At 39.4% G+C, this 27,470-nt stretch overlaps 1 protein-coding gene across 6 annotated transcripts; it reads left to right on the plus strand.

Annotated features, from left to right (window-relative positions):
* The first annotated feature begins 299 nt into the window (after nt 1–299).
* Nucleotides 300–27,008, plus strand: nfat5b (nuclear factor of activated T cells 5b). Of its 6 annotated transcripts, XM_028401277.1 has the most exons (15): nt 300–571; nt 8,415–8,501; nt 10,989–11,111; nt 12,450–12,512; nt 13,030–13,630; nt 14,353–14,539; nt 15,381–15,571; nt 15,651–15,823; nt 16,580–16,714; nt 16,801–16,853; nt 17,931–18,063; nt 20,089–20,163; nt 20,356–20,453; nt 20,615–22,412; nt 22,630–27,008. In XM_028401277.1, the coding sequence occupies exons 5-15, from the start codon at nt 13,035–13,037 to the stop codon at nt 22,866–22,868; spliced, it is 3,678 nt and encodes a 1,225-aa protein (XP_028257078.1). In that variant the 5' UTR covers nt 300–571; nt 8,415–8,501; nt 10,989–11,111; nt 12,450–12,512; nt 13,030–13,034; the 3' UTR covers nt 22,869–27,008. The 6 variants fall into 6 exon arrangements, with proteins under 6 accessions (XP_028257078.1, XP_028257077.1, XP_028257075.1 ...); XM_028401276.1 differs by lacking the exon at nt 12,450–12,512; XM_028401274.1 differs by lacking the exons at nt 8,415–8,501; nt 12,450–12,512 and having other exon boundaries at nt 20,615–20,714; nt 20,820–22,412.
* The last annotated feature ends 462 nt before the right edge of the window (nt 27,009–27,470 follow it).

Raw genomic sequence — 27,470 nt, forward strand, 5'->3', positions numbered from 1 at the left:
TTTCCTGTTATATCAACATATTGTTGTACAATGAACTATTAAATATTAGAAGTCCATATTTAGGCTATTTTTAGGAGTCTGCATTTATATTTATCAGTATTTATGCAATTGCAATTAGACACCTTAAATATAAACTAAACGCTTAAAACTAGTTTGTTGACAATAAAATATTATTAAATACAAAGTAAGTGTATACCGGTGACAGTTTAAGAACGTTCTCCCGACGTCTGTTGTACGTATTGCGTCACCGGTGTGGGCGTAGCTCGGCTCGTGTGCTGACAACAAACATGCGTCGTAGGCGGACCGAGGGGGACTCGTTACCGCCAGCGGACTGACAGAAGGCAGTCAACCAGCTTTAACGGAATAGTTAAGAACTACAGTAGTTTAAACTGAAGTTTTTGGGGGGTTTTCTAAGTGTCGGAGCGATAATAATAGTGTTGAGAAACGTGACACTGTGTTGACTGAGGGTGTCCGGTTTCCTCGGTTTGAGGGATTGCGATGCCCTCTGACTTTATTTCCCTTTTCAGCGGGGACCTCGACCTGAATTCTCCCAGATCCTTGTATTCTAAAGGTAAACACAGTTCTGCTATGTTGTCGTGTCTGTCACTCTTGTTTGACATGTCTTGGCTGTAAACGTGTTTTTAGATTTCCACATATCTGTGTAACTGCTGGGACGTACGGGTGCGTGCGTGTGAGTTTTAACAGTCAGCCCCCCTCGAGTGTCATTCATCTATAAACTAGCCCCCTGTCACATGTCTGCTGATAATAGCTTCAGGTTTGAAACGTATTGTGTCCTTCAGACTTGGTTTAGTTTCCTGCAGCAAGGTGAAGCAGTGTTTATTTCTGAAAACCTCAGCAGCTGCATGCACACCGGTCAGACCAGTTTCCCCTTACCTCCTCTTCCAGCTTTAAAACAGTGCTATATATCTGCCGTGGCTTCTTTGAAGAGGCCACCAGTGTCCCAAGCCACCAAGAGGCGCTTCACATGCACTACAATGCCCCGAGAGTGTCGCTGCTGGGTCCTGCTCTATGAACAGTGTAATCACCAGCAAAGGCAGCCTCAGGCAACATGCAGATAGTAAACTTGAACCCATAACACCAAGTGTTAGTATGAAATACAACGTGCCTGTGTTCTGATTATTCTCTGATTTTATTGAACTGCCATAAAATGCTTTGCACTGTGTATAAGACAATATAAGTAATATCTTGCTGGTTGTGAAATCCTTCCTCACCATATTACAAAAAGCTGTGCAATGGTTTGGTGTGTAATAAGCCTTACAACTGTTACTCAAATCTTCTGAATTGTATTCCATCATCAGTGATGCTGTGCTAAACACCTAATGGTGAACCCATAGTACATAGCTGTTCATATATTTGCCAATCCTCAGTGATGACAATCAGGCCCAACCTCTATTACAAACAGCCAATGTGGATATAAATAGCATTTTGCAGATTTGTTTATTTTGAAAATTTGCATATTTACCTGGAGGTTTTTGTCTTTTTGTTATATTTTTAATAGGTAAATTGTAATGAGGAACAAATATTTTTAGCATGCCAGTAGTCCAGGGAATACCAAGGAAACACAACAGCCTGTAACAATAGCAGTCAGGATGGAAATGCTGGTCATACTACATTTTCTTGCCGGTAAAGAGCTCTGGGTTAATGGTGTTACTAAAATTTTCTCCCCACAGTTTTACATTCAGTGTGAACAGTGTTCTGTCAGTTCAGATTTTGACATAGTTTTTCTTTTATTATTGACACCCCCCACAGCCTGGTCAATTATTAACTCCCTGACTGCGCCGTGTATAAAGCTGAGCTTAAATAGCACTCTATTAATATTGACTTTGCTGTGTTAAGCAAACTTGGCGGCATGTGCTTAAACTACAGAAAATTCTTTGTAATGTCTTTATATGTTCAACAACTGTTAAAACACAACCTGTGCTACATACAGTATACATGCATACCTGTTGTATGGACTGTCACTTTAACTATTTAACAATGTCCAAATTAAAAAAAAAAAACTGGTCTTAAGGCTTCAGTACCCCAGTGTAGTGTCCTACCCCCTGTTTATACTGCAGCCAAACTTTAAGACCTTGTACTTTTCTGACTTAACTAATATACAGTAGTTGTGTGGATCCTGGGCATAGTAACATAATGTCAGGGAATGGCCCGTTATTAACACTAATCTACATTGATTTATGTTACATTTGAATACGTAATGTTTGAACTATGGTGACATACAAATATTTTCATTTACTTGTGTTAATGTATTATTAATAAACAATTAGTGGTATAGATGGCCCAAATGACATTGCTGGATAATTTCAGGTTCTAATTGTTGATGGGCTTGATGCCAAAATGCAAATTACTCACACCTATGAATGTGGTGTGGGTTCAGTGTCATATACCTTCTTTTTTTTATTAATCATTAACGCTAAACAAACTTCAGTATAAAGTCTAATCAGGGTCAGGTCAAAATATCACCTCCTCTGGTATTTACTGCTGTGACTTTTTTGGCTATAGGAAATTGCATGAACGGTTTAACCTTATGACTCTCCTGAAGCTAATACCTGTCCTATAATGTAGTAGTTGATGCCTCTAAAAAATACACCTTTTAATTTTTTCTGATTTTCAGATACAACATTAGCATCCAATTTTTGGTGTTTTGGTTATCCTAAAGTAATAAGCTTTTCTCACACAGTTGTCAAGATCATTTTCTTGTGTTTTGTGGAGCAAAGTAGACAAATAGAAAGAGGAACAATATCTGCATGTTTTATTTTTATTTAATACTTACAGGCATTGCAGCAGCTTTTTTATACTCATTCTTTGCATAAAACCAGATGTTTCAGTGACTGCATGATGTGGTGTCCCTGGCACAATACTGTTTTACAGTTCAGCATAGAATCTTAATTCATTCAACTGTAGATGATGTTGTCTTCAAAGAGGAGATTTATGGATGGATGGATAGTTAGGTGGAAACAGATGATTCACTGTGGTGGCCCCTGACGGGAACAGCTCAAAGTAGAAGAAGAAGAAGATGTTGTCTTTACAGACCACAATGCAAAGAAAGACATGGATTTTTTAAACTGGCTGGCTAACTGTTGACATAGTCCTGGGCCAGGGGACATCATGTTCTTTGCTATTGCTTGCACTCATCTCATCAGTTCCTCGCACACTTTTGCGAAAAGCCCAAAGCACCTGTGAGTTCTAACAGCCATCCTTTGGGTTTCTCTCCCTTGAGCAAGATGATTCTGAAATAAGACATTAAATATTAAGCGTTGTGAATCTTGGCTGGCTTGTGTCTTTCCACTGGCAGATGTGGTGCAGCCGTTAAGGTGTCAGAAGCTCATAACTAGGTGTCCAGAATGTGACGCACACTGCCAGGCTCACAATGAGAGACTGACAGTACCTAAACAACATATTTTTTATTTTTTTGGTATGTGCAAAGGTCCTTTCTAAAGAGCCCAAAATACAATGAATGTTCTTTAGTCAAATGTTGGACTATTACCAACTTAAGCTAGATGAATGTTGTATGGCACAGTGTTTTTTTAATGTACAGTGAAACCCCAGAAACCAGATCACCTCCTTCATGTAATCCAATATACCAGCCTTACAATAAACTCCCCTTTGTTAGGATTATTGTTTTCAGTTTTTGTTGAGACTGTGCCAGAAAGCTGTTGATTCACATGGTTTTCAACATCTCTTAGAGATGGTTTAGTCTTTTTGAAAACTTAATATTGTGACTTTTAACACAGGTACACTGACCGTCCTGTCTGTCATGATTCCCTTGCAGTTGTCTTTACTGTTGTCCTGTCTAATATCATAGCTGGCAGCCACTACATGTTGTAGGTAATGTGAATTCTGCTGTTGTAATGGCCAGCCGTAATTACCTTATCTATCATCATCTATCTATCATCTTGCCATGTTGTCTTCTTATCTTGTAGTTTCTCTTCCTTTTACAATTGGCAGTGATGCACTTAATTCAGTGCTCCTGAAATATGAATAATGTTTGCCAAAAGGTTTTGGTAATAGCAGCATAGACTTTGAGTTGTGCTTAAAATATGGACATAACTTGCCCCATGTAATTGATATAGGATGCATGTTGACAGGTGATGAATCATGTTTTTCTCAGTGTTGGTGTTTGCAGTCTATTTGGATCCATTGAGTTGACTCCATGTTCCTCCTGGATAAGTATGTTTGTTTTTTTATCTCTGCCTTTTGGTGGCCTGGCACTAAATAAACATAATTTGTACCAAAGCAGGTGCAGCTGAGACTGTGATTATGCTAACTATTAGGAAAGCAGTAAATTTAGCTTCTCCTGTAGTTCTACATGTCTGTTCAGTGTTCATTTGTGTCCCAGTACTCTCTTTAAAGAGGTAAAATGTTGCAGGGTTATGACCATAATGTGCTCTCAGTTTCTTCCCTCCTGCCATGAATGTTTTGAGACACTGTATAGCTACAGTTACTTAAAAAACATGGTTCAGGTTGGTGTTGCCTTAAGGGGATGTACTTATATGCCTCCACTGACTTTTTCAGCCTTTGACACAGTTTTTCACATGACAAAGCTTCCATACAGGTAATCTTACAGAAAGGTATTTCATGACCTTCAGAGGTACTGAATACCTCTGGCATAGACAATAATCCATTTTATAGCCAAGCGTTCTTGGTATCTCAGTATCCTGTGTTTTCATTTCTTTTTTCTGAGTCATCTGCTGCTTCCTTGGCAGATTGGCAGAGCTGGAATGAACTGCAGCTTTGGTCCATCTGATTTTCCTTTGCATCCTGTCATTGTATTCATTTTGCTTCTTGAATGTGAGCACCCCCAGTAGTAGTATGAAAAACATAATGACAGCATTTTATTTTCTTTGTCATTAGGTTATAAACGAAGTGCACGTCCACTTGAATTTATTAGGAAAGGGTGAGAAAAGGCCTGTCTGAGTGAAGTTCCCTCATTGTGCATTTATTAGTAATATGTTGGTGAAATGTTTTAAAGACTTCATCATAAACCAAAAGTTTTTGATACTACAGTAGATCTGAATATGTAAGCTAAACGAGGGCATGTAAATGTATATTGCATACATACAACAAGAAATTGTGAAAGTTAATTAAAAGTTGTTTTATGTTAAAATCCAATGAAAGTATTATTTGTCATAGTATTTGTTTTTGACAATGTTTATCTCCTTCTTAAAAGGCCACAACATGATCAATCACTGAGCAATCCAAATATGATGAGACAACATTTTTCTCTTCATGCTGTTATACTTACTTTGCATTCTGACACAAATCCTGTTTTAGCACATTGGACAGAGAGGTGAGCATGCTCTTGGCTGAAACATTTTGATAATATAATCATCCATATCCATAAATGTGGTTTCCAGAGAACAGAGAAAAATTGGAATTCAGGTAAGGAAAGGTAATCCCTTTTTAGTTGCTATTCTCCTCAAAGACCAGAGCAGCTGTGTTGTTCTGTGACAGTGGTGTTAGCTGATTTTTTCCCCTAGTCTGCTTTGGTTCTGCCTGACCAACCAGCAGACATTCCAAATCCTTAATTAGACTTCACACCAAATCTTCTTAAGTAATTAATAGCTGAAGCTGTAGGCTTAGTCTAACTGTAGAATTCAGTAGAACAAACATTTATAAAATGACAGGTCTGAAGAAATAAAACTAGGACACAAAGACTATACAGTACATACAATCTCTAAAGGAGCAGGTTAGGGTTTTGTAAGGCCTGAGCAGGCCTGCAGGTTGTTTTTGTTTAAAGCAGTGACTGTTTTGAAATGACTTCTCAGTTTACAAAATGTTGGTGTTCGATTTCCATCCTTACATTCTTATTCTCTACAGTTCTATTGTGAATTTCAGAATGCCTCAAGACTCAAACAGACCTTTACAGTGTGTGCCTGATGTTGTCCCACTGCCAGCTTTTTTATCTGTGTATTCCTTCTTGCTTATCAATAGAGTTAACAGCCTCCATCCAAAACCAGTCCACAAGGTTTCCAAAATTAGACCTGTGTGATATCACATGCTTTTTCTGTTCTCTGAGATTGCTTATGACTGAGCAGTATATGTAAATATTTACAGTAATCTTTTTGAGTGTTTATCTTAAGTATCTACACCAAGTTATAACAGTATGTTGTACAGTGCTGCTGAGGCAGAACAGACTGTGTATTACACGCATGACACTAATGCAGATCCAAAAGGAATCTATTTCCTTCGATAATCTTTAGTATTTTTTACCTTGACTGGGCCTGTATGGTAAGCAAATTTAGCAAATTTAGTTTTTTGTACTTGATTTTGTGAAGTGTAAGTTGGTGCATCTAACACTTTCAGAGTGATAGACTCTGATTACCAGTGTGCTAAGCTAAACTAACTGGCTGCAATATTTAGTATGCATGCCAAAATGTGCAGTCCATTTACTGTAAACTGTGAGCCTAAATAAAGTTGTAAAGTTATTAAATCAGTTTCGCTATGATTTCTGACCACTGTGTGATGTCACACACTTGAAGTGCGTGTGTGGAGCATTGCTAAAGCTGCTTCCTGTTGCCTCAGTGAAGTAGACAGAAATGCCTGTATTGGGACACTAGACATTGTTTTAGCAATTCCAATATAGTTTGTGTGTGTGTGTGTGTGTGTGATCTCTTTTTTTCAGAGGAAAGGCATCAGTTCTTCTCATCATCACTTAGAACTGATTTCACTGGAAGTGTTGTGTGGCTTTTTAGTTCCTTCCAGCATTTGCATTTGTGTGTTACATGGCATTTATTTAGTGGGTGTGCATGTATGGTATATAAGCTTGTGTGTTAATTGTGGTCTACAAATAGTTTGAATTCATTTGCTTTCTGAAGATATACTTTACTGTTCTGTTCATCATTGTGTTTTATGTTATGAGTTTGTGTAAAATTAACACAGCAATAGATGTAGAGCTGTAGGTGTGTTGTAGTGCATCATGTACTGTACAGCTAAAACATAACTACAATTTTGCAAAAAGTGTCCACTCCCAAAAACACACAGTGACATGCACTGTGTAGGATAACATACAACAAATGTTTGCAAACATAACTTACAGCAGAGTGGTTTGGCTGCCACAGCAGTGTCGGTGGGCTATTTTGTAAAGTCAGTTTAATTGTGGATGTTTGTTGAAAGCGAGTCATGTAAACTGATGCCTGGAGGTCGTTCTTGGTCGCGTCAGGATTAGTTGAGTTGAAAGAGCTACATGCCACAAACTCTGCTCCCGGATCAACACACATGACTTAGTCTGTTCCAAAACCAGTGTAAGTTTTTTATATTACTGTGTAGAAAGAAAACAAAGTAAGACTTCCTAACAAACCTGTCAATAGATTCTATAAAGGATGCAGGCACGTTGCACTCTAAATAACAATTTTGGTGTTTCATTCTTATTTTATTACAACAATGGTGCCCTGATCATTGAATAGACGCAATCTTTATACGTTACACTTATATAATATAATAGCATATAATAGCGTTTGAGTCATGTCTGATGCAATCTTTTGACGTGTTAGTGACAGACTCTACTGTCAAAATGAAAGTTATGTGATATGCATTCCGTAAGCTGCAGATATATGGAGAAAAAAATGTATATAAAAGTCACTGGAAGCTGGAGAAAAAATGATGAAATGATTATTATTTTTGATTTATGGAAATGAAAGTTACTGTGTGGTTTTGTAAATCATCCAATAATAATAAGCCCAGGCTTGTTAGGAAGTTTGTTTGCTTGGGTTCATAGCTTTAATTTGTCAATTGTCAAACCTTTCTTTTACTGTTTATCACATAAGCCAAAGCTAACAGTTCTGTGGTTTTGGTTTGTTGATGTTTTTACAAACATACATTGACACACCTTTCTTAAATTATGCATGCTTCTTTGACATGTTTAGAAATGTGATGTTATCCAATAGTTTGGATAATTTGAAGTGTTGATTCAACTATTTGATCATTTTCTAAACCTATAGTTTGTAGTTAATTTTGTTACAGTATATCATATAATAGAAATATTTATCACTGATTCATGTCAAAGTGTAATGTTATTAATGCACTATCCAATTTTTTAATTCTTAGTTTTTCATATGAGTTTTATTCTGTTTTTTCGTGTTAGCTCACGAGAGACACAAATGCTCAAAAGACTTGCCCCCTGATCTGTGTTGCTATGGAGTCCTTGGCAGCCTTCATGTAGGCTTGGCTGTAAACATTTCAGGGTTGTTGTACATGGTTTGCTGCAGGTGCCAGCCCTTTCTCTGTTTTTTTTTCTTCACTGCTTGCAAAAATCTCCAAATGTATTGACGAGGGGAATTTAAGCTTGTCTTCCTCATCATGTTTCTGTAATTCCACAGTCAATCAACCTGTGTTTTTGTAGTGTATATGTTTCAGCCGGTAGGTTAAAGTGCTGCTTTGTTTCTGCTTGACAGGATTCCTCATGAAAATACCAGTAACCAGTTGAGCAAGATGCAGTACAGAAAAGGGTCTAGAGCACTGTAAACAAGCCAGGGAAAGAGGTAGGTGGAGTGAAGGAGGGGATAGAAGGGAGTTAAATCAGTCACTCAGCCAAAAAACCAGTGCCACGCCCCAGGTGCCAGGGCTAGTAAGAGCAAGCAGCAGGAATGTGAGGGAAATGAATGGGAGTGTAAGTCCTGCCATTCACATGGTGAGTGCTCTCTTTTTTCACCTTTAGCCTGCACTACTTACCATATAAACATATCACAAGGCTTTGTGAGTGAATGAAAAGGAAAATTATTAGGCTGTTAGCTCCAAAAATGTTTGACTGTATGTAGGATATGTGTGTGTGGTTTGACATTTATCTGAAATTAATGAAACGGTTCATAAAGAGGTCCAGTTTTTAGTTAGATTTTTTTTTTCTAATGTATTATTAGTATGAGCAGACATGATCAAAGCTAACCACTTGGTGTCACTGTGAATATCTTTGGTCAGGCTTTAAGTTGTTATTGTGATTATAACACACGGACAGAAAACGAAAGATTTTCCTGTGCGGTCAGTGGTCTGTGCAACATGACTGTAGTCTTAAGGTAAAATCAAAACATCACGTGGTATGTGTATGAGTCACTATAGTACATTTCCCAGCTAACAAGACTCTTATTTTGTTTTTTTTTATTTTTCTCTTGCATGAAAGTTACTGTGTTTTCTCACATGTAAATAAAGAATAGCACTCTGTCTGCTTGCAAGGAAACACATATATGCAGCAAAATAAGATTTTTTTCTCAGTCTTTGAAAACGTCAAAGGGACTGTGGAAACACTTTGAACAGGCCAGCCAGTGATTCGAGACCACTGCTCTGAGAGAAGAGTACATATTTTCTGTCTGTGTGGTTGGCAGTGTGTTTACTGGAAGGGCTGCTTACTCAGAGCACATGTTGCTGCATGTGCAGTCAGTCTGTGAGCCCCAAGATGACTGTAGAGTTAAAGTGTTAATGCAGGGGCAGAGAAAGTGTTTTTGTGGCCATGGTGGGGGGTGTTTGTATGCGTGTGCATGTGATTTTGTTTGGAGAACTTAGCAAATAACTAGCAAAACCACACTAGAATCCTGTGTGTATTGTGTGGTTGAGCGAGAGTTATATGAGTTTGCTGAGTCCAGTTTTAAGCTCCCTTTCTGGGAACCAGCATTCCCTGCTCTTCTAAAGCGAGCTATAAGAGACTGGAGGGCTTTGGGAATGAAGAGGCATGGACTAGTTTCAATATGTCCCAGGTTTGTCTATTGTACACAGTGAGTGGTAACAATGGGAGGGTTAAGTATCTGATATACACACCAAACCCTGGGACTCAGCTGCAAGTAATTAAAGCTGGCAGTTGGCAGAGAAGAGAGTCAGGCGACTGTAATGGCCGCTCTAAGTTCATACCATAATATTTGGATGATGAATCGGGCTGCTAGTAAAAGTGTTGTCATGCTGTTGACCCAAAGCTTTCCTCTTCTCCCCATGTCCTGTTGGCCCTGAGGGGGGCACAGAGAGGAGCGAAAAAGCCTTTGTATGACACTGTTTGTAATGAGATCTGTTTATTTAGTATGCAACGCACTTTGCTTTGACCTCCATTGTTTTGAGTGCATTTTTTAATGTGTCAATCTCATTCTGATTAAAAGGTTAACCTTAGATTGGTAAAATATTACGATTTTGTAAGATGACCCCAACAGAAAGGGCTGTGTGCACTTTGATTCTAATTTTACTAAACCTTTATTATACTTTATCCTCTGTGTATAAAGGGCTACAAAAGAAAATGTAACTAATAGACAATGAATCATCTTCTGTTTAAATTCACAAATAAACAAATGTAACTGAAGAAATGAAAGACATCACAAAGTGTTTACTAAGGTAATAAAAACTGTTAAATGGGTGCATTGAAGATTATTGGGAATCTGCACATTATTTTTTGGCTAGTCTTCAAAAATGATCATTATCATTGTCATTAGTCCAAGCACCTTTATTCTATTGATGATGGCAGAAAAGGCTGCATGAAGTTTTGTAAATATCCCCAAGTAATGACATTTGAAGTTACAATTTGTAAGATTACTGAGGACCGTAATCTGTTCAAGCTAATCATGCATTGGGATTTTGTGTCTTTAATGAATGCTGCCATTATGGAGACAACACACAAAGGTGTGGCTATATATTGCATGAGTGCAGCCTGTGGTAGAGTTGGACATTAGTAAAAAGGTGCAAACTCATTTGGCACTAGAGCTACTGTTAGAATTGTCACAAAGACAATGCTCTGTGATGTGGGTGTTTACTGGTCACTTTATGAAATTCATTGCTGACATCTTACAACAATGTAAATGTGTGGAAATTTACCATTCCTGAGCAATTCGGTGTAACACTGTGATTACAAAGTGGGATTTCAGAAGAATATGATTCAAAATCTGTGTTCTCATATTCCTGTCGACAGTTTTGTCACAATTCTCCTAACTGACCAAAGCTTATAGGTACCTGTTAATGTGTCACCTTATGTTTCCTTTTATTGCCCTTTCTCGTCTCAACAGAGTCGGTGTATGACCTTCTTCCTAAAGAGCTGCAGTTACCTTCATCCACTCAGAGCCCGAAGGTCATGAGTCAAAAGAGCGGCGGAGAGGCAGGGCCTCTCTCTTCAGCGTCTCTAGCATCAGGTAGGATCCTGCTTCTCTTATTCTTATATTTCCTCTGCGGGCAGAACTAATCATGCTCCAGCCCGAAATTCACAACAGTCTGTATCTGCAGGTGGAGTAACACCTGCATATAGCAGGAAAGCCTGCTACTCTGTGAGGCTCATACAAAAAAAGGAAGTTCTTCTCATTTGTAGGCAAAACATCAGAACATGCCTTCAGCATGTACCAACATGTTGTGATTCACTATCATCTTTGGTAGCAAGAAAATATTTGAAATGTAGGTTATGCACAGCATGTAGCCGAATCCTACTTTCACTTTTTGGAGAATTAGGAAGTTTTGGTTGGTTGCAACCACTGAGGTGAAGCAAGAGAAAACTTAGCTGTGGCCATTTCTTTGCGGTCTGTAAACTTGTGGACTGCTCCACTGCTAGCATTGTGGAGCATAAATAATGAACAAGATCGTGATTGTGATCTAGTTTTAAAGAATTTCAACCAGTTGTTTTGCAAATGTGTCAATAATGTCAGCAGTTGGATCATCTGGTTTCATTTTGGCATGCTATGAATGCAAAACAAAAGACATACAAGTTAGAGACACACCTTAAGAAATCTCCGTATATCCTACTTATATTTAGGTTTGTTGGATACACAGTGCTGTCCAAATGCTTCTTCTGAGAAGTGACTACTTAAAAACAACTGTGGATAATAGGGTTTGGTGATGCAGCCAATGCTGATTTATCAACTAAGCAAAGCAGGAAACTGGCTCTTGGCTGAGAAACTCCAGAGGCCTGAAAGTGTGGTGACTCAATGTTTTAGGCTCAGTCATGTTCATTTGGTTCAACAACTTGTTTAGGGTATTTTGCAAATGACATGCCATCTAAAAGATACCATGGTGAGTTTTACCTTAAGTGCTTAAGGTTAATGCATGTATGCCAAACAGTCATTCAGCCATGATGGACCTCTTTAATTATTTGTCCACAGTTTTGGGTTGCACTGACGGGTTGTTGGCTTGTTATCATCTATGTCCTTGTTTTGATGTTTGTTGTAAAATGACACTCCAATCTTTTTTTATGTGCCTCTTTTTCTTTCCGACTGTTTATTTTGCAAACTAATGAGTCACCAAACAACCCAGAATGTCAACAGCAGTCTAACTCTTTTACAATCTGCAACTTAACCACCACTTTTCCCCACTCTTCATCTACTATTTCACTGCTTTTAAAGTTACAGTGTATGTCAGCATGCTGGAGCAACTTTTTGCCAATCAAAATACATTATGTTATTCATTATTTTTTTTCCAACCTGAATACATTTTTTGCTGTTCAGCTTTTATTACTCATTCGCTGTCTCATTTTTATATTCCAGGAAGTTCCCTCTGAAGCAGGGAGTGTCTGCATATAAAATGGTCTGCAGTTCTCTGCTTCATAGGTCAGAAGCTTGTTTATTTTGTCTCTGTGGCTACGTTCAGTCCCAAAAATGCACTTTTGTAGCAAAAAAAAGTGAGAAAAAAAGACAAAAAGCTCCAATAATTGGCATGCATCATAATGTATGTATAACTGTATTAAATTTCCCTCACTATTTCTTCATTTTGGCTAATTTTTTAGTTACTTGGACATTGAGAAAATGATAGCAATAATGCTAAATTCATTCAGAAATTTTTTTGGCAAATAAGGTGAGCTTTTCACCGCTCTCTTTTTGGCTTTAGTTCCTTTTTTAATGACAATTCTAAAATACAAATTCTCAGATATCATCAGTGCTATGGACATACACATATATAAAATCCAGTGAAAAGGGGAAAATTTCTATTTCAATCAAGAAAAAGAAATAAAAAAATATAAAAAACACTGGGGAAAAAAAGAAACAAAAACATTTGCTGCTTAAAAGGGACTGCTAGCCAACCCTGGCTGAGATGCCTTTATTCACTGTCAAATTATTTGCACTGTAGATGCCATGTCCTCTTCTATGACCATGGAAGGCCCCCGCAGTGCTTTTCCCACCTCTTCCAGCTCCACCGTGCATTCCAGTACTTTAGCCAGTGACCAGAACCATGGCAGCAATGTTGATCCAGAGGACGCAAGAAGCAGCAGATTGGTACCCGAAGTTGTTGGGGCGGAAAGTGGGAACGGTAACAGCAGCAATGAACTAGCAGGAGGAAGGGGTGCAACGTCCCAGGAGGCCCAACCACACCACCAGATGACCCCATCTAAGCGCCGAACCATATTAAACATCTCTCCACCTCCACAAGACCTGTTTGATAATAGCCACATGTCCTGTCAAGATGAAACATCCCTGGACTCCGAGCAGAGCAATAGCATCTGGATGGATGATTCTCTCTCCAACTTCAGTATCATGAGCAGCGCCTCCTACAATGACAACACAGAAGTGCCACGCAAGTCCCGTAAACGCACCCCTCGCCAGAGGCCCGGCCCTAAGACTGTGCCTGCCCAAGAAGCTAGCATGGACATGTTTGATGCAGACAGTGCTAAAGGTCCACACTTTGTCCTCCAGCAGTTAGGCCCAGACAACAAAACAGGATCTAAAGGAAGGTTTGTAATATTTTTTAATACTAAAATTACAAATGCCACTTCTACTGATGTTGCCAACAGAAACAATGCATATGTCCATGTGTCTCTTGTTTTGGTAGTTGCACCATTTTTTTTAATCGTGCTTTCGTTTATTTATTTCTATATTATTTTATAGGCCCTTTAGAATAATCTCACTCATCATTCATCCTGATTGTCAGAGTAGGTATTATCATGAAGTGACACAGCAACAGAAGAAAATTCTCCAAATGACTCTAAATGTCCCACCACATTTTGACTGAAGGAGAGCGGTTAGATCAGAGTGGAGGGAGGGGCAGGATACTGAAGTACAAACAATGGTCAGCCACAGTGAATCATAGAGCCTCTTTCAAAGACCTAGGATAAGCAGAGCAGATTAAATAAACAGATAACTCTGAACGTTTTAAGAGCTGGGGATAGAATATGCTCGGTTGATGGAGGGCCTCTTAACTCTGCATTGCTCACAGCACCATGGCAACTTCAGAGAATTTCCACTGTTGTGGGCTGATAGAGCAATTTATTGAAACTAACTCCCAAGATATACAGTCAGATATTTAATATTGCTATTTTTCCATTAGTGCTGAACCTAAATTTATTCAGTATGTGATGACTTTTTTATTTACTTTTAATTATCCACAGTATCAGAAAATGCCAGCAAGCAAGCATCAGTAAAATTACTATAAGATGTATTTGGTGTTTTTTTTCAGCTCTGATGATCCTCAGACAACTAATCAGAAAGGAGGAACTCTTTTGATGCAATTCCCACAAAAGGGTGAGGGCAAAGAGCTGAAGATTCTTGTCCAGCCTGAGACACAACACCGAGCCCGTTATCTGACTGAAGGCAGCAGAGGATCAGTGAAGGACCGCACTCAGCAGGGCTTCCCTACTGTAAAGGTACTGTAACTGTATTACAGTTCAACTGTAACTTTGTAGTCAATGTTTTGAAATGCTATAGTTTGCCTTTGTTTAAGGTTAAGTTAATGATTTCGGTATAGCCAGAGGCTTTGCACATGTTTGTGCATAAGATTTACTATTTTTAGTGCCATGAGAGCAGTCGGGCAAAAGTGTAAATATTGAGGTAGAAGAGTAAAGGTCATTGTGCATAAAAAAGTGTAATGGTTTGCGTCCAGAGGCTTTTGCTGATGTCTCCATGGAGTTAATACGGATTGCCTACTAATGCCGAGTCTACTTCAATATGTAATATTTTCCAATGTTATGCTGAGTTGTAACAGTTTCTCCTTAACTTAGACTACCATTACATTTTGATTTGGCTAACATCCTTGCCTTACTTCCTTACTTTTGATATGGGTCAAAGCAGACATAGATCTTATGTATAGAGCTATTGCATAATTTACACAATAACTGCATCTGGAGCTGTGAGTTAAAAGCAGTTGAGCAACTGAAGAGCAAAAAGAGACATTGCTTTGTATTTATTTTATCAATTTGGTCAGTTGGTTGCCTAATGCAGACCCCAGACATTATCTGGGCACAAAGCAGTCTGAATTATGCTGTATTAGTTACTGCCAGAAATGGAAGGTAACAGCAGAGGATAAGCAGAAGAAGCTGACTAGATTGCACAATTGGCTGACATGGAAAATAAAAAAGGCTGATAAACAGCTAATGGAGTCATATTAAATATGTTAGAGATGTTACAGTCTGTATCTTTCTACTTTGACTTGGTGTGGTCTGTATTTTTCTACTCTCACTAGTATCTGATTTCTTCTCTCTTGCACAGCTGGAGGGTGCGAATGAGCCGGTGGTTTTGCAGGTGTTTGTAGGCAATGACACGGGGCGTGTGAAGCCTCATGGGTTTTACCAAGCTTGCAAGGTAACTGGTCGCAACACCACAGCCTGCAAGGAGGTTGACATTGACGGCACAACTGTCATTGAAGTGTCACTTGATCCAAGCACCAACATGACACTAGCGTATGTATTCTGCATAAGATTTAAACTGGGACGTTTTATTAGTTGATTGAAACTTTGTTTATTTTGTCTGTCTTTTCAGGGTGGATTGTGTTGGTATCTTAAAGCTCCGTAATGCAGATGTGGAGGCTCGTATTGGTGTGGCTGGGTCAAAGAAGAAGAGCACACGTGCTCGGCTGGTGTTTCGAGTCAATATACCCCGTGCAGATGGATCAGTGCTGACACTACAGACACCCTCCTCTCCAATCCTGTGTAGTAAGTCAGTCTTCTCTTGTTTGTCTCTGTTATGTGTATTATTGATTATATTAAAGCTGTTGTGCTAGGCTCTGAGGAACAGAAAGCTGACCTCTAACCTACTAAGCTGATAAATGCCATCATACTGTAAACTGAACTTTTTCTTCTTTTCTCTTCAACAAGGCAGATTGTATTTCTGCAGTTTAATCTACCCTTGGGTCAGAAGATTTTTGTCTTTTGATGTAGTATTTAAAGACAATGTTTAAAGATTTAGTTATTTAATAATGTGTACAATAAGAGGGTGTGGCAGGAAAGACGCTTAGGGCCATAAGAAAATGTCCATGCAAGTGGATTTGGGAGAACTCCTTTGAGAGAGACAGGGGAGAAAGAGAGGAATAGGACGAAACAATAGAGGTGTGTGAACTTCTATTGTTTATTCAGAGCCAGCATGCAATCCAGGGAAATATCTTTCCTCAAAACAAGAAACGATTGTAATCCCTCTTGGCATCTCTGACTTTTGTGTGTGTATGTTGTGCAAAGTAATAAGAGGTTTTTGTGAACGGTGTGGGATGTGAGAGAAGGGGTGGTTTTGTGCTTCAACATGTTCCAAATCATTTTTAAGACCTGGAAGAAATATTTTAGTATATATTCTTATATACAGCTAGTTGTAGAAAAACAATAGAAACAATTTTAGCGGCAACAAAATTCCATTTCAGATCACACACACACGCAGCATCAGTGAGTGACTAATATTGTTTTTATTTGCTTTGTTTACAGCTCAGCCTGCAGGTCTGCCTGAAATACTGAAGAAGTCACTGCACAGTTGTTCAGTGAGGGGTGGAGAAGATGTCTTCATCATTGGCAAAAACTTTCTTAAAGACACTAAAGTCATATTTCATGAGAATGTTTCTGGTAAGAAATCCCCCTTTTCAATTTTGTTGAGCCATTTTTAATTTTAAATCACTTTTACCAGTCAACATGCAAAATCTTTGTTCCAGATGAACAATCGTGGAAGGCAGAGGCTGAAATTGACATGGAGCTGTTTCACCAGGTGTGTCATTGTTGTGTTATTTTTGTGCTAAATGATTAATTGTGGTTACTAATGAGCTGATTAGATACACAGAGCCATTTCAGATTTGTATGGGGCTTTAGATGTAATCATCTTAAATGGCTGCTGGTTCAAAGGTTTGAGTAGTCTCATTGTGTGCTGACCTAATTACATTGAGAGGTTGTGCTGAGTGTGTCTCAACAGTCCACCTTCAGCTGGGGACACACTACACGACTTTCCCGGTCTTAACAGACTTTTAAAAAGACTAGGAGGACACACTAACAGACAACAGAGGTGATCAGTTCACACTACCCGACTTCGTCCAGACTCAGCCCAAAATAAAGACATGTTTGTATGAGTAAGACTGAGGTCGGGTCGGGTCTGTTCTCCTCACACACTTGCAGATTTGCGTCTTCACCTCCTCACACACTAACAGATTTTGGTGCTGACTACTCGTGATGACTGACAAAATGGTGCAGACTGGTGAAGACTTTGCCCCACAGAAAATCATGGGTAAAATTGGGCAAAAATTCATGTAGTGTGTCCCCAGTGTCCTTGTAAACAAAATGGTCAAGTAGATTAACTGAATCTGTAGCTAAAAAAAAGGTTATCACAATTTTGAATTTAATCAAGGTTTTTTGGCAGTTTGGTTTATATTCTATTATCTCAGACTCATGTGTCTTAAAGGTTTAACAAAATGACACACCTTTCCCGCTTAACTTAAATTACATTACATTACATTTCCAGACTTGTTTTTAGGCATGTCTTCTTTTTCTCTCTGTAATACGGGCAGCACTACATTTTACTGCCACCAGCTGTTGGAAGGTGGAAGTGCATGAAAGGGAAGCATAGAAAGCTTTGATTTAATATAATGATTTGTTATGTTCATAATACTGCAGTTCAGTATTATTTAAATTACCTCCATTTGCAGTACCAGAAATTTATACTTGTTTTGTCTCTTTTTATCTTTCTATTATGTTTTCTGTTTCGCTCTCCTGTCAGCCTGCTGTTCTCAGATTCGTACAATTTGTTGTGTCTGTTGTAGTTTGTTGACATTCTTTTCATCCCGTTTTCTTTTAGAATCACCTGATCGTGAAGGTTCCTCCATACCAGAACCAGTCTATCACATCTGCAGTGTGTGTGGGAATCTATGTGGTGACAAATGCTGGGAGATCCCATGATGTTCAGCCATTCAGCTACACTCCAGACCCAGGTTTGTTTGAGTAAGCTTTAGTTAATCTACCTGATCAGTTATGAGTCTCTTTGATTTTTCTCATTTTACTGTCAACAATGGATAATGAAGTGATGATGAAACTGTTATCAGGACCTTTATTGGATAACCTCTAACCTTCAGATAGTCAAGTAAATATGCATTACAGCTTTGTTGAGTTTACAAGCTTGTTGTCACTGGTATGCAACACCACCACCTACTGTACAAGTGTTTTAATCTCCATTTTCATAGTTATAATCTTATCTATCATTCATTAGTAAATTCCAAAGCACTTTTGATCCAACATTTAAAGTTTATGTAAATCCTAGTCCTGCATGTAACTACACTCAACAAAAATATAAACGCAACACTTTTGTTTTTGCTCCCATGTTTCATGAGATGGACTTGAAGATCTAAACTTCATTCCAGATACACAATATTACCATTCCTCTCAAACATTGTTCACAAATCTGTCTAAATGTGTGATAGTGAGCACTTCTGCTTCGCTGAGATAATCCATCCCACCTCACAGGTGTGCCACATCAAGATGCTGATCTGACATCATGATTAGTGCACAGGTGTACCTCAAACTGCCCACAATAAAAGGCCACCCTGAAATGTGCAGTTTTGTCTCACAGCAAAATGCCACAGATGCCACAAGCATTGAGGGAGCGTGCAATTGGCATGCTGACAGCAGGAATGTCAACCAGATCTGTTGCTCGTGCATTGAATGTTCATTTCTCCACCATAAGCCGTCTCCAAAGGCGTTTCAGAGAATATGGCAGTACATCCAACCGGCCTCACAACCGCAGACCATGAGTAACCACACCAGCCCAGGACCTCCACATCCAGCAGGTTCACCTCCGAGATCGTCTGAGACCAGCCACTCAGACAGCTGCTGAAACAATTGGTTTGCATAACCAAACAATTTCTGCACAAACGATCAGAAACCGTCTCAGGGAAGCTCAACTGCATGCTCCTCGTCCTCATCGGGGTCTTAACCTGACTCCAGATCGTCGCCGTAACAGACTTGAGTGGGCAAATGCTCACATTCGATGGCGTCTAGCACGTTGGAGAGGTGTTCTCTTCACGGATGAATCTCGGTTTACATTGTTCAGGGCAGATGGCAGACAGCGTGTGGCGTCGTGTGGGTGAGCGCTTTGCTGATATCAATGTTGTGGATCGAGTGGCCCATGGTGGTGGTGGGGTCATGGTATGGGCAGGCATCTGTTATGGACGAAGAACACAGGTGCATTTTATTGATGGCATTTTGAATGCACAGAGATACCGTGATGAGATCCTGAGGCCCATTGTTGTGCCATACATCCATGAACATCACCTCATGTTTCAGCAAGATAATGCACGGCCCCATGTTGCAAGGATCTGTACACAATTCTTGGAAGCTGAAAATGTCCCAGTTCTTGCATGGCCAGCATACTCACCGGACATGTCACCCATTGAACATGTTTGGGATGTGCTTGACCGGCGTATACGACAGCGTGCACCAGTTCCCACTAATATCCAGCAACTTCGCACAGCCATTGAAGAGGAGTGGACCAACATTCCACAGGCCACAATAGACAATCTGATAAACTCTATGCGAAGAAGATGTGTTGCACTGCATGAGGCAAATGGTGGTCACACCAGATACTGACTGGTTCTGAGTCCCCAGACCGCCAATAAAGCAGAAACAAAATGCACATTTCAGGGTGGCCTTTTATTGTGGGCAGTTTGAGGTACACCTGTGCACTAATCATGATGTCAGATCAGCATCTTGATGTGGCACACCTGTGAGGTGGGATGGATTATCTCAGCAAAGCAGAAGTGCTCACTATCACACATTTAGACAGATTTGTGAACAATGTTTGAGAGGAATGGTAATATTGTGTATCTGGAATGAAGTTTAGATCTTCAAGTCCATCTCATGAAACATGGGAGCAAAAACAAAAGTGTTGCGTTTATATTTTTGTTGAGTGTAGTAGCTTAGGGATGTTTACACAAGATTTGCATTTATTTCTTTTTATGCAGCAAAAAATGATGTTCCAGTGAAGACAGAGATGACTTCTCCAGTGAAGACGTGTTCTTTTGATGAACAAATTAAAGGTTATTTTTATATTAACAACTGTACATGAATATTAATGTTTTATTTATTGATATTTCATGAGAGATAAAATGTGTAGAGCTTTTTATTTCTCTTGTCCTCTACATAGAATTAAATAGCTGCAATACTTTTCATTTTAGCTCCCAGAAGAGCTGAAAAAAGACTTGTCAATGTTCTTGCTCCCACAATTCTAGATGGTGCGTTGATGACTTCAATGTTGCCTTTAGTAAAGAGAGAAGATGTTACTCCAATGGAGGTGACAAGTAACCTCCAGTCTTCTGGAGTATTCAAGGTAAAAGCTCGATAAACTCCTGCGCAGTATGTTTTACATAGTAAAAATTGCTTATACTGGCAAAACCAGTTGGTACCTGAGGATATAGGTTTAGAAATCATACAGTAATGATGTGAAGCCTAAAAGCAAAATGAATAATGTCCTTTGTTCTGTGTTTCCAGCAGACTGATGACCTGTGCCCAGCCCAGCAGAACTCAGATATGACAGCTGGACATCTAAATAAGAGCAGACCATTCTCCAACAACTTGTCCCAGGCAGCAGGTGATCCTGACAAAGGCCCAGCTCCTGTTTTTACCAACACTGAGCCGTTAAGCACGATTCAGAAGCAGGACATTGCTCCTGGCAGCTCATTCTCTGTGCCTGCAGATTCTCTGCTCCAGCAAGGCACGCAGCAGTTTCTTCTGGAGCCCAGAGATGGCCTCAGGCAGGAGAGGGCAGGCAGCGGTTCTGGAGCTGGTGGGAGGCTGTGTGGTGAGCCTGCATCTCAACAACAGCAGCTCCCTCTGTTTCCTACTGATGAGGTGGCACAGCTGGAGGAGGCAGTTAGACAACTTAAGGCCAAAACATTCTGCAATTTACCACTTCAGCCTGATAACGCTATAGCCAAACAGCAGCAGCAACACATCCAGCACCAACAACAGATCCAAAAACAGCAAATACAGCAGCAACAACAGCAACAAATCCAGCAACAACAGCTTCAACAGCAGCAGGTTTTGGAGAATTTACAGCAGCGGCTGTTTCAGTCACAGATTCAGATGCAGTGTGGCATGTTCCAGGATGCTTCTCAGACTAAGAATGCAGAGCATCAGGGGTCATCACAAGGGGTGGTGCCAAGCCAGGGGTCTCTTTTCCAGCCAGCCCAGCAGCAGCAGCAACAGCCACAACAGCCACAGCAGCAACAGCAAGCAGCTCTTTTTCAGCAGGCAAACAACATTCTTTCTATTCAGACCAACTTCCTCCAGCAGACACCATCCCACCCTTCACCACCCATGTTTCACAATCCCACCTCTCTGGCTGAAACACAAGATCCACAGGGGGGTCTGTTTCAAAAAGCCTCTCAGGAGCAGGTCCAGGCTGCGCTCTTCCAAAACACCATGACAGTGCTACAGTCTCCAGAGCAACAACCCTCAACCCCCGGACTGTTCCTCCCACAGACCTCCTTGCCCACTCAGCTTTCAACCAGTAGTTCTCAACAACAGCAGCAGCAGCTGGTGTTCCTTAGTGCTCTGCAGTCCTCTTCCCCAGAACCACAATCAGTATTTCAGACACAGGCCCAGATCCCCCCCATTCAGCAAAGAAGCCCCATGGAGCAGCAGCAGTCCTCCCAGCCTCAGCCCCACACACAGCCAGCCCAGCAGGCTTCTATGTTTCAGACCATCTCCCCACATCCATCTGCAAACACACTTTCTCCAGGACAACAACAGCAACAACAGGCGGGCCTACTCTTTTGCGGCAATGCTCTGTCCACACCAGACCAGGCCTCCAGCCTACTGTTCAGCACCCAGGGCCAAATGCCTCCCCTGACCAGCAGCAGTCTAGGTTCCCAAGAGCCCCCAAACCCCTCTCTACTCTTTTCCCAAGCCAGTATGGTGACAGTAAACCAGCAGGATCGTTCAGAGCCTATGGCCTTAGGAAATCCTACTGATCCACGGCAGCAGGTCATGTTTCAGGAGCAACAACTGATGCAGCTGGGCAGCAGCAACAACAACAGGCAGGAGCAGCCCGTGGGACTCTTCATGCCACAGTCTAACATGGGCTCTAACATGGGGGGGCTAACACCTCAAGAGCTTGCGCAGTCAGCCATGTTTGCCTCGCAGAATGGCGTGACTAACCTTCAGACAACCACCTCCTCCCCTGTTCAGCAGCCAGGAACTCTATTTCAGACAGCAGTGAGTGGGAACATCAACCAGCCCAGTCAGCCTCAACAACCCAGTCTGTTCCTTTTTGGTATCCAGAATGGTAAGTAATTAGTGCCACCCATGAAATAATGAAATGCCAGCAAAAGCAACAAGCGTTTAAAGCTACTCACATATACAAAGTTGTACTGTTTTGGTTCACTCACCTGTTTCCAGATGCAAATGTTTTTTTTTCAACAAAATAAGGTTATTAACTAACTGGTCAGGCCATGTCTCTTGCTTGTTCCCTCACTTTGACCTGTTCTGTTGCTTCCTTGCAGATTGTGGCCAGTTGATGAACAGTCCTGGAAACACTGTGTCAGATCAGATAATAGCAATCAGTCAGTCTGGTCAGAACCAAAGAGAGAGTGAAGCACGCATCCAGTCTTTGCTCAACCAGTCTCTCTCTCAGCCTGGAACTGTGCAGAACAGCATGTCTGCCCCTCAGAACATGGAGAAGCTTGATGACCTGCTGGTTACCATGCAGGAGTCAGGCAACAACTTAACTCGTACATACTAACAATTTACAGGTTAATAGATGTCTAAAATCGTGAATACCTATGTTTATATCTGAAATTATTGTAAATTATAAACTAAAAAAGTCCAAATAATACAGGTAAACATTTGTGAACTACCGGTAGCTTTTGTTACTATGAAAGAGAACATTTTAAAGTTGCCATTCTCCAAAAAAAAGAAGAAGAACAGACAGCAAAGTTACATCAAGCAAAAGATATGTTTGGAATTTCTTGGCTGAGCGGGATGGCCAGGAACAGTGACTGTCTCTTACTGATACTGATTCCCCATTGTTAAAAAAGAGGTGGACTTCAGATGTGAACACTGTGAGGAAGAATTACTCTACGATGAAAGAAAATGTTTCTTTTCTTCACCTCTTGAAAGTTACCAGACATGGATATCATTTAACTTTTGAAGTTTTGTTTCCATCTGTATGTACATTGTCAGTGAAGTTATTTGTATTATCTTTTTGTTCTTGTGGTGTTTTTTTAAGTGTTCTCTAAAATGTTTGGTGGTTTCCATGAATAGTTTGAATAGTTTTCAATACTTTTTGTATTTTTTGAATGTAGGGCAGTGTGTGGCATGGCAGAATGTGGTATGTATGGTCAAAGACTTCGAAGGTAACTGCTTGTGATGTTGTTTGAATTACTGTTACACCATGATCCGGCAGTGCAGAAAGTGAATTCAGAAGGAGGAGAGCTGTAGAAAGGAAAGGTTCTCTATCACACAACAAGTATCTAGGTGCTCATTGTTTCAGTGTTGCAGCAGCCAGTTTTAATCTGCTAATATAACTAAAATAAGCTGGCTGTGATAGACTACAGTGATTTAGTAATTGTATAATCTGGAAACATTGATGCTAAAAAAGGGGTATTGTACATTGGTTTAGTCATTTACATGACTAGTATTGTTTTGCTGTCTCAGTAAGCCTGGCTAAAGTTGTTGTTTTTGGTACAGAAGCACTTATAATAAATAAATATATAATATGTAGTTTGGCCAACAGCTGCAGTAGATGGTCACCTCCAGCTGTGAAAGGCAGGAGTGTAGTAGATAGATGTAACAAATACTGGCTGAGAGTTGCTTTAATGTATGATTGTGCTATGTGGTGACCACTTCCTCCTCACGATCTCACAATAGGCAGCAGTGCTTTTTTTGCAGCTGCTTTGTTTACAGTGAAGACAATATATGAACATGGATCAATAGCAAATATATCCACTTCAAGCAAGTGCAACTAATTTTATTACAGTCAGTTTTGTGTACAAATCATGTGGTTTATATTCTATCAAATAACACTACATGCAAGCCTGTTGTTGCTACTCTTCCCCCAAATTCTATTTATTCCTGATAGCAGGACAATGGAGAATAAATGTGGATAAAGATATATTCAAATCATTTAATTTCCAACATATTCAGATACTTCTATTTAAAAATATGCACCTAGTAGAGTAGAGTGTGACACAGTGCATTATTGTTGTGTGTTCTTGTGTGTCACTTTGATGGCATCATTCTGCGTCAGGCACGCATGAACTGGAATAGTATTCTGAAACCAGCTAAATAAGAGTTTTTTCATCTGTTTTATAAATGTGATGGATTTAGTGAATGTTCAGGAGGAGAAAAAAAGTTACATCTCATCCAGGTCTTTGTATTAACATGCAGCTTTAGATCTCATTTTACACCCTTCCTGTAAATGCAGTGACTGTTGTCGTCTGCAGTTGACCAATGGCCTCAGGACCAAAGTTTGACTCAAATCTTGCTTTGCATGAAATCCTGATGGCAGGCCAGTTTTATGGCTTTTCTTTTCACTGTCTTTGAAATAAGAATCGAGGGATTTTTTTTTCCTCCTGATTATACAGATTGTATCTTTATGAATGGGGTCTTGCTGCCACACCATTTCTTTGTGTTTGTTTTGTTCTGGCAAAAAAACAAAAACAAAAAAAATGCGTTTGTGTCATGTAGTGTAAGTGTATGTGTATGCACGAACAAGGGGCTGGTCTCTGATGATGATGATGATGATGGAATTAACTCCGTTTTATGCCTCATTGTTGTCCCTTTTTCAGTGTACAGTTTGTACAATGACACTGTTACATTTTATACTCTTTAAAATCAGCTGTCGTTTTATGATGGGGATGATGTGTCTGTGAGGATACAGCACAATGTGTCAGTTGCGCAGAGTGGTGTTTTTAAAGGGACCCTACTCTTGAAGGAAACCTGACTTTGGAGAAAAGAGCTATTTGAGATTGGCTTTCTTTGACTTGTGAAATAGAAGAACTAATGTTTCCATTGTTGAGTATTTATGATTTGTAGAAATACTTTTATCTTTTTTTTTGTTTTGTAATAGTGTAGTGCCTGTGCCTCTTTTCAGAGAAGCATCACTAATTTATTTGTGTCGGTTGTTATCGAGATTGATTCCCATAATCATGGTTGTGTTTCTAACTGTTTCGATGACATTAATGCGATTTGGCCCCCTTGTCATCTTGGTGGTGATGCCTTTAAATTTTAGATTCTGTGCGCAGTTCCTCCCATGACTACAGATACAAATACACACCTTTATGTACATATCACATATTAGACATGTCTCGTAGTTGGACTGCTGGCCTATCAGAATAGCACCGAACTATCGGACCAACAAATTTCAGTATTTTCATAGTGAATGTAGTACTGAATGTCATTATACTGTGTAGGTGTACATGTCCCGCTCAGAATGTTTTAGGATACACATACTTGGGGAAGTAATTACTTTTTTGAAATTACAGTTTCCTCATTTGTGTATCTACAATGTATCCTAATATCAGAGGGGTGATTGGTAAATGTGTGGCCTCTCACCTTGGAGAAGAAGAAGTAATCTGAGGGGTCCAAATGTGGATGGATGGCTTGGTAGCCATTGCTACTGTTAACATCTTGACTCCCAACAATGCTAACAGTTTTTTTAACCTGTACATGCACACAACAAGAGCTTTCTGCTTCAGGCCACACACTTATCAATCACAGAGTGTATATAACTGTGAGTTTCCTGTATGGAAAAGAGAGAGATTGTGTATAAAAGTTCTCACTTCTTCTTCTTCTTTTGTTTCTTGCATTAGAACAAGATGCATTTTTCTTTTGAACATTAACATCTACATCAATATTTTTCTAAAAGACTCTTAGGGAGATAAGTACATGTGCCTAGAGGAGATATCATTGAAGTAGCAACTATTTTAATGTTTTATCATTGTTGCCTGTTTAACCCCACTGGCCCTGCCAGTGATTTATTAGTCGTAGAAATTTTTAAGCCATAACACTTTTCAAAGTGTGCTTTAAGTACTCAACAACAGTGACCAGATTATTGTGGCTGTGGTGGATAAATGTGTTGTGCAATGTCTGTCCTGCCTTGTCTGTACCGAAGTGTCCATTGCATTTATGTTATCAAACGTAGATGCAAACAGATTTTCTCTGAAACTGCTATGCAGCTAATATACCTTAAATGTAGATTAGTTTTTGAACATATATATTTTTTCTATTTAGCCTGTCCCATTTATAAACGGAGAAACCAAAATAGATGTTCTTTTTATTATTTATGTCGCTTGTTAAAATACTTTCAGATGCTTTAAGTGCCTCCTTAAATTTAAATGAATAGTTCAAAAAGCAAATTATTTTCCAACAATCATTGAAGACATGGATTTGAGATTATTTATTTTATTTGGTTCACTCATTTTGTCTTTAGTCTTTATGTGGAGACTTGCAATAGATCTATGGTTACTGTTTAATGTTACAGTGATTCCTCATCTTACTCCCTCTATTCAGGTTATTAAAAGTAATTATAATAGGTTTCACAGCCTTTAATTTGGGATGGCATGGCAAATCACAAATGTTTATCAGAATCAAAATCAGAATTCCTTTATTTATCCCCTAGGGGAAATTCTTTAATATTATTTTATTTTATTTTATTTAACATCTGCTAACAAATGAACCACTTTACTTGGAAAGAGCTGAAGGGAGAAAATTTGTTTCTTTTTTGTTTCTAACCATGTGAACAACTGTCAAATAATAATCATCCAAGAAAAGAAAAATAACCTTCTATATATTTGGCTTTTGTTGGGATATTCTTTTTATCTTGCAACTAAGTTTCTGTCAACTTGCTGCTATCTGTATTAAACCTATACTTTACATTTGAGTTTTATGTCATGTTTTATTTTCGTTTATGGTATAATGATACACCATGGTTCTAACATATTAGTTGCAGTTGCTACCTGCAATTGTGGTGGTAGTTCACATATTTAGGCTTCCCTGTGCATGTTTGTTGTATGTTGTCCTAAAGCACAAACACACATCCAACAGCTATAGTGAGGATGCAGCGTTCAGGTGTACATAGAGTTCAGTGTAGGATTTTCCAGTAGAAAACTTTATTTCCTAATGTGGGTGTGGGAAGTTTAAAGTACTATGTTATGTGTTTGACTTTAATAGTTATATCTGTGGATGCTCTCATTCATCCAGGTCATAGTAATTTCCAAGAGTTTAAATCGAGGCAACTGGACTCAAGGATTGTTTTTGAAGACGTTTCGCCACTCCCCCAAGTGGCTTCTTCAATTCTGTTGAACTGGCTTCTTCAGCAGAACTGAAGTAATATTATTATTAC

This window comes from Parambassis ranga, chromosome 3, assembly GCF_900634625.1.
Source record: "Parambassis ranga chromosome 3, fParRan2.1, whole genome shotgun sequence".
Taxonomy (NCBI): Eukaryota; Metazoa; Chordata; class Actinopteri; family Ambassidae; genus Parambassis; species Parambassis ranga.

Bases quoted from the DNA above. Each gene is read 5' to 3' on its own strand.
- nfat5b (XM_028401271.1), top strand. From the start codon at position 499: ATGCCCTCTGACTTTATTTCCCTTTTCAGCGGGGACCTCGACCTGAAT. The intron at 18,064-20,088 runs GTTTGTTTGAGT...CTTTTTATGCAG, and splicing joins CAGCTACACTCCAGACCCAG to CAAAAAATGATGTTCCAGTG. The intron at 20,164-20,355 runs GTTATTTTTATA...CCACAATTCTAG, and splicing joins TTTTGATGAACAAATTAAAG to ATGGTGCGTTGATGACTTCA.